The sequence below is a fragment of the Xiphophorus maculatus genome, chromosome 7, assembly GCF_002775205.1.
Source record: "Xiphophorus maculatus strain JP 163 A chromosome 7, X_maculatus-5.0-male, whole genome shotgun sequence".
Taxonomy (NCBI): Eukaryota; Metazoa; Chordata; class Actinopteri; order Cyprinodontiformes; family Poeciliidae; genus Xiphophorus; species Xiphophorus maculatus.
This window is the reverse complement of record NC_036449.1, coordinates 14296152-14308083: the sequence shown is the minus strand read 5'-3', so window position 1 is coordinate 14308083 and position 11932 is coordinate 14296152. Positions and strand designations below refer to the sequence as shown.

Here is an 11932-nt window from a genome sequence, read left to right as displayed (position 1 = left end):
TATCTGTGTTTTTCTAATATGTGCACATAATTTCGACAACAGAAATACCAAAATGTTTTACTCTAAGTGGGCTATTTTGTTCCAAATTTTCAGAATATTTCACAAAATATAATGGTGTAATCACCTGATTACACAAACTGTATTTAATTTTGTGTTATAAGACTTTAATCTTTGTTTTTGTTCTTTGGAGTAAAATAATATTTAAAAAAGAAACTTTGTTAATTTTCAGTTTCATGATAAACTAAATACAATTCTGTCATTTTAGTTTGACACTTGATAAGGTACTTATTTTCAAAGGATCAAGTGTTATTCATAACTCTAGACAAACTTTATTTAGTAGAAATAGGTAAAAAACAAATAGCTGTTTATATATTACAGGAACCTAACACATGACTTATACAATCATGGGAAAGACTGCTTACTTGACAGATGTCCAGCAGACAGTCATTAACAGGGTACAAACAGACACTAAGCAGAAAAAAGGTAAAAGAAGCTGGCTGCTCACACAGTCATGCATCTAAGCAAATTAAGGGAAAGTTAAGTGGAAGGAAAATCTGTAGTAAATTAAGGTGCAGAGTCAACAGTAAAAGGTGAGGGAAGAGAGAAAAAAACCCTGAAAACAAGGACAATGATTTGTTGCTCAATGATTCAAAGACCAAGATTAAAATAAAATTGTCTTTTGAATTGAATTGCTGAAATAAATTGCTATTAAATCATATTCATTGTGTTAAGATTAATTTTTACTGCTGAAATGTCGTTAATACACATATTTATACATATTTATACCCCAGAGAACACAAAATCAAGGAAAGATATTAACAGTTATTTTTAACCAGAATAGAGCTCAAGAAAATATATATTTATATTTTAAACTTTCACTGCTTACATTAGTACAAACACAGTAATATCTCATGGTAAAGTGGCAAGTGAATGAAAAAGATACACTTTCCCTGCATCATTTTGATATCTTACTTGCTGTAGCAAAACTAAAGTCTGGTACATGGAAGCTTGTGTCATTGGCACTCTGACGAAGGTGTGACTCTGTGAATGTGCGTGTAAGACTTCATGAGCGTCACACTGCCATGGTGGGATACGCCCAACGGTAGGACACACTCCTCTGTCAACACCCCTCGATCCACATCCCAGCACATCACCGTGGAAATCACTTGGTTCTTGTTATCCCTCCCCCCTGTGATAAAAAGTTTGTTGTTGCAGGCTGCGATGGCACAACTTGCCCTCTCCCCCAGACGAGCCACCAGGGACCAGGAGTCGGACAGAGGGGAGTAGCAGTACATGGCGTGCATGGCACCACCTGGAAGAGCAATAAAGAATTAAAGGTGAGCTAAAGGTTATGTCATAAAGCATACAAGCTACTAAAATTGGTGACTCAAATATTAATGAATATTATGTATCTACTCATTTTTTATCTTAGCTCATTTGTAAGCACACAGGAGTATGTGTGTGTACCGACACACATACTCCTGGACCACTGCTTCTGTGTTTCTTATGTCTGTTCAGCCTCCATCCAGCTGTCACAGCTGGTCTCCAGCGAAGTTAAGGTTATCCTTAACCTAGTTTTAAGAATAACCAGCTTATGGACCTGGTTATCCTGGTTAACCTGGTTAAGGCCATTAACCAGATTAGGTTAACCCTAACCTGTTAACCTGGTTAAGGTCCTTAACCAGGTTAAGATTAGCCTTAACCTGTTTTTTTGCAGGAAGTTTCTTCCTGTTTACGTGGAAAATTACAAGATCACATCTGCTAGTTGTATTGCTATATGTTTATTCTAAGTTCCTGTATAGTCCCACCAAAATATAATTATTTGGGTTACATGTAGAAGGTTGGGAGTTGTTTTCCACAGCTGCATTAGAACCAGACTGTCTCACCCCTTGTTTTGGAGCCTTTATCCTTGATATAAAACTCATGTGTTGTCTCTGCCTGGCAGAGCTTTTCATCCAGACTTGCTTCATTATTGATTGTCCTATGAGCTCTCTGAGTTGTGCACAATTCATCAATAAACCTGATTGAGTGATTTTACCTGAACAGTGCTTGGTAATAGTGTTTTTTCCACAACACTGTTTAAAGAAAATGTTTCTCTCCACTGTAGTCCCATGCTTGCTCAAGCAGAAGCATTGCTGCAAAGCTAACCTGGCCTTTCTCAGCTTACCAACACAGTACAATTAACTTACTTTAATTGTACTGTGTTAAAATCAGCATAGAATTGGACAATATATAACTCAACCAATCTGAAAAACTTAGGTTAATATGAGCTATTTGGACAGAAATGTATTCTGGACATTATGTGTATTGGAGCCCTTAGTCTTGTAAAGAGCCATGAAATTACATTTGTTGTGAATTGGGACTATATTAGTGAATTAAGATTTCAACATAGATGAGATATAAATAAACTGAAATGAATACCCATGGGTTATTGAAAGCCACATATGGATTTACTGTATGTACTGATAAATGAGTGCCTTGTTGAACTCTTCATACCCCTTGAACCTTTTCCCAAACTTCAGTGTATTTTATTGGGATCACGTGTGATAAACCCGCACAGAGTAATTGATCATTTTGAAGTGGAAGAAGGGGGATAGATGGTTTTCACATTTTAATTTTTTTTTTTTAATAAAAACAAAATCTTCAAAGTTAGCCATGCATTTGCATTCAGCCCCATGATTTAACAGTTTTGTAGCTGTTCTCACTTGATTACACATGGCTTCTGCATGGAAAGCTTAGCCTCATCTGACCAGCTTCTTTCACATGTTTGCTGACTGCCATAATTGGTCAGTGGTAAACTATAGAGGGGAATTGTTTTGTCTTTCTATCACCTAATCTTGCCTCATTTTTTTAAAGACAAATTTGTGGACTAATAGTTGTCCTACCAAAAGATTCTCCCATCTTGTGCATCTCTGCAGATCCTCCATATTTACCATGGGCATAGACGGAAAGGTAGGTGAGGTGGATCATGATCTCATGGTTGGTTTGTACTGCTCTCTTGTCATTTTCACCGGATGTATTGAACAGTGCCGCATGATATGCTCAAAGCTTGTGATGTTTGGTAAACTAATCTACAATTTAATGGCAGGTACTTTTACCTGCCATTAAATTTTATTTACAGTGAAAGAGTGAAAGTGAGAAAATCCTCACTACACTTGTCACATAATTATTATTTTTTAATTTGAAAAGCATGTTCCATTTTTCTTATATTTCAGAATAATCTGTTACTTTCCATTGGTCCATTGATCTAAAAATATGTCAAAGTTTGTGCCTCCAGTTAGTATAGCATAATTTTAAAAAGCCCAATCAGCAATGATACCTATTTTATGCACTGTTCTCCAATATATTCACTAAATAAAATTAATAAAGCTGCAGAATATGGCGAGTATGTAGTGTTAAAATAGTATTTTCTTGCTTTTATGCTCACTTTAGATGCTACCAACATAATAAAGGTATGGATAACTCCTCCGTTATTTGAAATTTTGAGGGGTTAGAAACTGAAATCAATCCCAGCTGTTTTGAAGGACAAGTTCTTTGCAGAATGTTTGAGCATTGTTCATTATGCATTTCAAATAGTTCATGATATATGAAATGTTTGGGTGGGTTACTTTTCTCGTTTGAAAGTAAGATATCTTGGTGCCTGGACTCTTGCAAATTTTGCAGAGAATGTGGTTTGGCATAGAACTGGTGAGATAATGGTTTGCCTTTCCTGAGGCTGTGAAGGCTGTGTTCCACTTTTGCACCTGTGCATGCTGGTTGTCCTGTAGTGCAAATGCAAAAGCAGAACTTCCTCTGAGAGGAATGTAGCCTTTGATAATATGTCTGTGACTTTGCTGCAGTTTAAACCAAATGTTTGCATTGAAATAAGTCTACGTTGGCTTTTACACTGTCAATATTATGCCAACCAGAAAAGATAACAAGCAATTTACAACATCAAACCATGTTGGTACAGCTTTCACAGAAATGAGCTAAAAACCGCCACAACACTTCAGAATCATTTTGCTATGCATGTTGAAGTGCTAAATAGCAGTTCTGAATGCAGTGGCGAATTTCACACATCGCCATGTTCTCAGCAGCAACATTATTGTTTTAGGGACTTTGCCTTGCACATGAAGAATTTGACATTGTATTTTATGCATTGTAAATAATTGCAGATTTCAGTTTTCTTTTTTATACAGCCTTTAATTTTTAATTTTAAACTTCAGAATTTCTCAGTCTTGCTGCACCCTGTTTAAGCATTTTTACATTTTACTGGTTTCACATACATAATGACCAAATATTTTACAAAGAAATTAGGAATATTATCTTTGTGACATATTAAGCTATTTATCTAAGTTTCCACACCTCAGATAATATCTTTGTTTACATCTCAAGTAACATCCAACTTTTTTTAAAAAAAATACTTCAAACTTACCAACGACGTAGATGCAGTTCTTGAATGTAACAGCATTGGTGCATTTGGTTTCTATAGGGATGGGTGCCCGCAGCTCCCAGCTGTCTGTTCCTGGTTCCCAGCACTGAACTTTATCTGTGGCTAGTTTTCCATTAGGACCACCACCGATCACATAGATCCATCTGCCAAAGCTTGCTGCAGCAAAAGAGCTGACACCCACTGCAAGAGGTGTCACCTGTGGTAAATACATAAAGAAGTCTACTAAGCAAGATAATATCAGTAAAGGGAGCTAATGTGGTAGTGATTCACAGACAAATCTCTGTTTAAGTAACATTTTTTATTGCACGCAGTGTAACATTAGGTGATATTACACCTGACCAAGACCTCCCATCATTCTCTAGGCTTTCCATGGTTTTTCAAACTTTGCCAGATTGCAGCAAATTTGAAAAAAAAGTATTTGTTTGTTTATTAGGATCCCCATCAGCCATTGCCATGACAATAGTTACTCTTCCTGGGGTCCACATCATAAAAACACATTTATTACAAAAACAGTTACACATGTTTAATATAACATGTGTAAGAAATATAATATAATTAAGTGATAAATTTACAATTATAGCACTAATAACATAATTAAACCAGGCTCCTTTAAGTGCTCTAGCATTTGTTACATTTAAAAAAATGTGAAGGAAGGGAGTTTTATTTGGGGAATTCTAAGGAAGGCAAATATAATCTTGCCTCACACTTAATAGTGAGAACATATTTTTAATCCTGCTTTCCTCTTCCCTGTTTTATCACAATGACAGTGACCAGAAGTATGATATCTAAGATGTTTCCCCACAATTTGTAACATTTTTCTAAGCATATTGGAGATTTGAAACCTCCCAAACCTCAGATTTATGCACCTCCAACATAATTTGGAGCTTTGTTGTGGTAGACTCCATCACTGTTTTCATCAGTTTATCAGCAGCAAGAGGAAGGTAGATGGCTTTACAAAGCACAGTACATATCTGTTTGCATGTTTTAAATGCCATTTTTGACAGCAAAACATCTTGCATCTTTTAACTGCACAAAACATTCCTTAGTCTATGAGCAATCAGCCAACATGCACATTTCAGAGGTGTATGCACTTGTCCTTTGCGCTGTATACCAATGCTGGGAAAGTGAGTGTTGCATTTCTTTACATTAACCCCACTTATTGGGATAGTGTAATAAGATAAAAAAAAATGAAAAATGGCTGGGGAAGTGCACTGGGGATTCTGTGTTTCTGATGTACATGAGGAACTCTTTAAGATCATCCATGTTCAGGGGAACTTTTAATACTGGTGTGGTGTAATTCGAATATAAAAGGGGACTTAGAGACATCAAAGTCAATTTTGAACTAAATGTGTATTTACCTGTGTCCAGCGATTGTGAAAAGGATCATAGGCTTCCACACTAGCAAGCCTCTGAATCCCATCAAATCCACCCAGAGCATACACTTTTCCGCCATGAACTGCCATCTTGTGTCTCCAGCGTCCATTCAACATTGACTCAATTTGGATCCACTTGTCCAGGGCGCCGTTATATTTCCAAACATCGTGTTGGGTCTCTTTACCACCTACAGCAAGCAAATCATATGAGGAAAACGTCACCTTTCACCAAGACTTTATATCCCTCTATCCTAACATGTAGACTAAAGATTAGTCTTGATGCCTGCATTGGAGCATTTGGTCATATCTAGGTTTAGTGCCAACAGGCCCAAGACCTTGTTTTAACTTTTGCAGCGTGCGTCAACCTTGGCAGTAAAAATACCCAAAGTTAAAATGTCAGTTCCTGGGTTGGGAAACGCCTAAAACCACAGTAACTGTTCTGCAGAAGACACCACGCCTTCCTGTTTGTTTTGTTCTCTAGTAAACTCAAAATGTATCAGTTCAGCCATCACATTTCAGTTCCAGTAAAGATAATATATTTTGGAAGCAACAATTATGATGGAAGATATCAATAAAAATTTATGGTAGGATCATATTTCAGTCTTTATGCATAAGATTGTGATTGATTTCTCACCTGATATGTAAACTTCATTGTGGAAAGTGATGCAAGAAAACTCCACCCACTTCTTGATTTGGGTCTCATCTTCCATTTCTGTCATTGGCAACCGGGCCACCTCCAGTCGGCTGCGTCTTAGAGGATCCAAGCAGGTGACAGTGGGAATAAAGCGTTCATCCTTAGTGCATCCTCCAATGATCAGAAAAACTTCTGACAGAAAGTGCTGCACTCGTGGTTTGGTTCGCTCTGAAACCACCTACGAATACGTCAATGATAAAGATAAATATTTGTGTAGCTCTCAAAGCTGTTTTTAATTCCAAAAAGTGAGATAATTTGTCTATTTAATGGCTACAAACCTCTCTACCAGAAAGATGATACATGCGAGCCTCTTGCAGCAAATAGAAAGCCTCAGTGCAGAGACGTATCAGCTCATCTGACTCCACTTTCTCCACAAAGTACGCCGGCTCCAACAATGGCAACCGCACATGTGAAAGCAAGCTGGCCAGTAATGGATAGCGTTCATCTTGCTGGGCTCTCACCCAGCACATCAGAGCTTCAAAGACACACTCCTCACACTTCACATTGAGGTCATCCCTCTGCAGGATGGCCTCCAGAGACTCTGCAGGCAGCTCTAAGAAGTCCTTTTGCTGCACCACCTGAGAAAACTGAGAGGTGATGAAGTCCTGAGCCCTGGTCCTCAGGGTGGGCAGAGCGTGGCTGTCAGCCAGATTTAGGATCCCTATGCAGGTCTCTAGATGAATAGAGTTGCTCAGAAAGCTTGCACATGCATCGACCACACGGAGGAACTGAAAAACAGAGGACATTTTTGTTTATTACAGTCATCCCTGGCTGACACAGATTTACAACACTCATTACAATAAAAGTAATCAATCTTAAAACTGAGGAGATGTATTTTCTGATGTCATTTTAAAACAGTTCTCCAAAAGGCTTGGAATGCTGTATGACATAATGTGGTAATATTAATTTCTTTAAAGGTTTAGTCGGCTCTAGTGACCTCTTTTTGACAGTCGTCAGACAGGAAAATGGTTGTTAGAGAGCCTGCATTCAGTCTACATGGTATCCGGCTGCTGTACAGGCCAGTGTGGCAGTTGTCTCCACTAATTCTTTTATAGCTTTGCATTTTAACTCAGTTATGTGACTCGGCATCAGAATATGAATTCACTGCTTTGTCATATTGGCGAAAGGAAGTCAGATGTCAGAATGACTAATATTTTCAGTAGTTAATGGTAAAAAAAAATAGCAGTCTCTTTCTTCAGAAGTGTACATACTACTTGTAGACTTGTTGCTGTAATTGACTAACCCTGTTATCCAATGGAAGAGCATAACCAGGAAAAATTCATCATGTACTCATCTTATGCAGCTCAGTCCTAAGATCAGCTTGCTGTTCTATTATCCAGCTTCCATTTACAAGCACCACACATTATGTGCGTCCCGACTTAATCAGTTGGATGTTTCCTAATTTGTTACACGTCGTTTATTATGGGAAAAAAAAGTTAATCATTTTCCATAAATGATCAAAGATTATCCAGAAATATACTTTCCTTGGATACTTTGATGACTGTCTTCGGATATTAAAAAATAAACATACTTTTCATGTAGTTTATCTTGGAAAAAAAAAGGGTTTATTAAATTCTATAAATTCTAAAAATGTTTCCAATAATACACACACTTTTCTTGGAGCAACAGTGGCCTGTGAAAAGTTTGCACACTGCAACTTTTGAACTTTATAACTTTTAAGATGTCCGCTTTAGTCATATCAAAGATGTTCTATAAAACTTCTTCTCTACAGGTCTTACACATTTTGTGAAGCAAAAGCGAAGCCCAGCTACAAATTGACAGTTATCCACAATTGTCCATGTTCAGACCGCTTTATGTAAATGACAACTTTTGTAAAACCATACACATAATTTTAGTGTTGCTGTGTGGAAAATAAAACACACAATCATTTTCCATTATGACGCTAGCTACAGACGTGATGGTTTCTGTGTTCCACTATAGCTTTTTTAAACTCATGCTTTAAATAGAAGCTAAATCACTCATGCCCTAAGTTATTTCTTTATGCCACAAGAAAGTTTCCTGTTTCATTCATTTATCAGTAATATACGAAGTCCCCAAAAACAGAAGCACTTGTGACTAATATTTTTATGCATTTCAGGCATGTTCTGGTATTTGTGATGGGTATATATTGTTTTAGGAAATGTTCTAGTCCTCACACTGATTTCCACCACGTAACTGTTGTTATGTTTGATTAGCTTCACTATGGAAAAGTTTTTGATTTTATTTCCATCCATTTGCCCAGCCGTGTGACTGTCTTCATTGTTTCTGTTTCTGTTTGTCAGCCGTTGTGCCTGTACATGGTTCTGTCTATATGGTTCATAAGGTTTATAGATACTTCACTGAATTTTTAATAATATCATGAACTGACATTAGTTTAGCCATCTGAGTGAAAAAAAATATCTGTCTAGTAATAGTTTTTCAATATGCACCAACGGTAAATGGCATTTTCCTTAATAAATGTATATTTTTGTTTGAGAACAGACATCAAAACAAAAATGGAAAATAAATTGTGCTCTTAAGTAAAAGTATTGATTTGAATTGTTAGGCTGACAAATATGTTGAAAATATTGTTTGATCTGATTTTTAATCATAATTTGGCATAGAAAAATATACTTATCTCAACAATTATAATAATTCTCAACTCATCTAAATCATGTCTGACTTTAACCACAGTTATGGCTGCAGGAATCACTAAAACAGCAAAAAGGAATCAGCCTAAATTCTTGAGTGGTTCATTTTCAAACTCCAATGCACAAATTGCTTTCTGCAAAAATAGAAACACAAAAACACAAACACCTGCCTCCTCTGTCAAACTGCACAGCTGTGCAGTTAATTTAAATCTAAATGGAAAACTGATCCTGAGTGTAAACAACAACCAACTTTCACTTCCCTATTAGAGCAACTGAGATCTTACCCCATTAAGTGTGTGTATCGTATCCTATAATAGGAAAGGTGTTTTGTGAAGTGAGAAGACAATTTATAGTTTAAATGAGTTTAAATGATGTTCAGTGTTCAATTACTAGAGCTACCTTTTCTGAGTGTACTTTTTTGCTGTTAGTTTTCTACTATTCGGCACTGTCTCTTTTAACATACCGTTAAATTAATCATGTGGTTATTAGAAACCACTAGCTGTTAATATGAAGCTTTACAGAGATAAATAGCATTTTACCTCCTTTGCATATTATTGCTATAATTCATTTTACCACACAAAACATGAGTGTTAGAAAGCTCACATAATGAAGCCATCAAAAGCCATCTTCGATAAGCCATTTAAAATGTCGAAGCATTCAGAAAGTCAAATAAAATATTTTTGAATGGGCTAATTGGCTTGCAATCTTGATACTGACATATGGGTTATGATAATAGCCTTTGTGTTATTCATGGGTCCCACTCATTTCGTCCCTTCACCAATTCATAGCCCCCCTTCATCGCTATTGCATTTTGAACTTGTAAACAAACTTTTTTTAATACCCATTTCCTTGAACCCTGGTGTATCAGGGTTTTTTCTCATTGTAATTCAAATGTATTGTGAATTTTGAGGACAAATTATAATAAAAATACTCAAACTTGACAAATAATAGAATTTAATAGTAAAATGTAATTGCAAACTCTTTATTGTACCTACTATAATTTCCATTTGAATCAAAAGACTCTCGTGAATAATGACAGAGAAAGACCCTTGATCCAATCAGAGTCAGCCACTTAAAAGCTCTAAACATGTAAGCTTTGGATGTTGATTTAAAATTATAATTTCTATTAATGGCAAATAAAAATTTGGTCAGTTTTTTACAGCTTTAACGTATTTGCAGAATTTCTGAGTGTTTTTTTTATTCCAGTGTTTAGTTTTGTGAAGATGAATTATCATTAACATTATATATCATTATATTCCAGTTAATATTGGTTAACAGATAATGGCCCCTAACTTTATCCTACAACCTCATGCTGGTAGGAAATGTTCATAGGCCTCACATAACTAAATTGACTTACAATAAGTAGTCAAGAAAATTACTTCAAATTATTGAATGTCAAAGCAGCGACAAATATCCCACTGCCTGGTAAACTGACGCCTGATTGCTCGGGGGTAGACGGCACTATTTTGTATGGGAAAAAGTCAATCATGAAGCCCCCATGTGAAAGTTGTTTGAGATAAACATTTGAGAATCTTTATAAAATATCAAGCTGCTGTACCTGAAACTGGCTGGCTGCCTCAAGTATTCTCTGGACATTTGAGTGTGTGAGGAGGGCTCGGCTGGTGTAGGTGTACTCCAAGAGAGAGCGCATGGTCCCGCTGTCCAAGCCTTTTATCTCCACACGCTCCTCATGACTCTCCTTGAGGCCACTGCAAAACATGGCCCTATTCAAACATACATCTGGTCAGTGAAGCTAGAAGTCCCATCATACTACCTTCATTGATAACTGGATTGTTTTTTACCTGAAGTACTGACTGGCAGCAGCCAGAATGGCCCTGTGGCAGAGGAAGTCTTGCCCTTGAACACAGAGGGTCACATCGGTCAGCTCTCTGTTCACCCTCAGGGTTTCCATCCCTCTCTGCAGCTCCACAGGTAGGCCTCCATCTTGCCAGCATAGCTCACTTGCACCTCCTGGTTTCTCTTTCTCGTCAGTCAGACTGGACCCATTTGCGAGTGGCGACACTGGACAGTCTGTCGTCCTTTCCAGTGAGTCACTCATCTTTCTTTCCACCAGTAATTTCCACTGAGGTAAAGTTTCCACTGAAGAAAACCAGTCGGCAGCTTCCGAAGCACCTCAAGGCTTCAAGAGAGAAGAAAAAAAAAAAAAACCTTTGTGGTTCACAGTGAGAGCAGTTGTGTCGCTTTGAGATGAGGATTTGTTGTTTTTTTCTCTTCTGTCCTCTTCATACTTCCTATTCCTGTTCTGTGGGGAACATGCGTGTGTAGCAATGCTTGTTTCTAAGCACTTCCTCTTTGAATGTGCTGATCAAATTTCCCCTAGCTTACCTAATATTCCTCTTTTTGCAGAAAAAAAAATGATTCTAGACTTTGTGCTGTAGACCTCAACAAACAGAGATAATGGTAAACAAAGCCAATGAGCAGCTTGAAGTAGATGTCTTTTATTCAACTCTGTAGTTACCTACTCTCCTGTACTCTGGCTGATTTACAGGGAAAACTTGCTTATTTTTCTTGCTTGCTTAAATGAGAGATGTACACAAGTTGTCCTTTTACTGCCACTTTTACCAATTTTGAGGCACAGCAAAGAAAATATCTTAATCTTTCTCATTCCAATCATTTTGGAAGAGTGAACAATTAGTCTTATGCTACATCTGTGTGAACTACAATGCAAAAATGTGCTCCCTGGGATCTTGGCTTTATATGGCAACTAAGAATCCATGCTGCATGGGCATTAGTACAAAGTTTCAACAGTCAGTGATAATATTAAAAAAATGTCATCGGGAAA

The 11932-nt window shown here is 37.1% G+C and overlaps 1 protein-coding gene across 1 annotated transcript; it reads right to left on the bottom strand.

Moving 5' to 3' along the window:
- Positions 1-321: 321 nt before the first annotated feature.
- Positions 322-11188, bottom strand: klhl6 (kelch like family member 6). Its single transcript, XM_005799371.2, has 7 exons — positions 10932-11188; positions 10688-10853; positions 6778-7227; positions 6440-6677; positions 5791-5993; positions 4415-4628; positions 322-1312 (listed from the first exon to the last, which is right to left on the bottom strand). Exons 1-7 carry the CDS (start codon positions 11186-11188, stop codon positions 1014-1016), a joined length of 1827 nt encoding a protein of 608 aa, XP_005799428.1. The 3' UTR covers positions 322-1013.
- Between the last annotated feature and the right edge of the window lie 744 nt (positions 11189-11932).

What these genes read in the sequence shown, in the direction of transcription:
- klhl6 (XM_005799371.2), bottom strand. Translation starts at nt 11,188, where the DNA reads ATGAGTGACTCACTGGAAAGGACGACAGACTGTCCAGTGTCGCCACTC. An exon ending in AGGCAGCCAGCCAGTTTCAG is followed by an intron (nt 7,228 to 10,687) that starts GTACAGCAGCTT and finishes TCTGTTTTTCAG; the next exon opens with TTCCTCCGTGTGGTCGATGC. An exon ending in GAACTGCATCTACGTCGTTG is followed by an intron (nt 1,313 to 4,414) that starts GTAAGTTTGAAG and finishes TTGCTCTTCCAG; the next exon opens with GTGGTGCCATGCACGCCATG.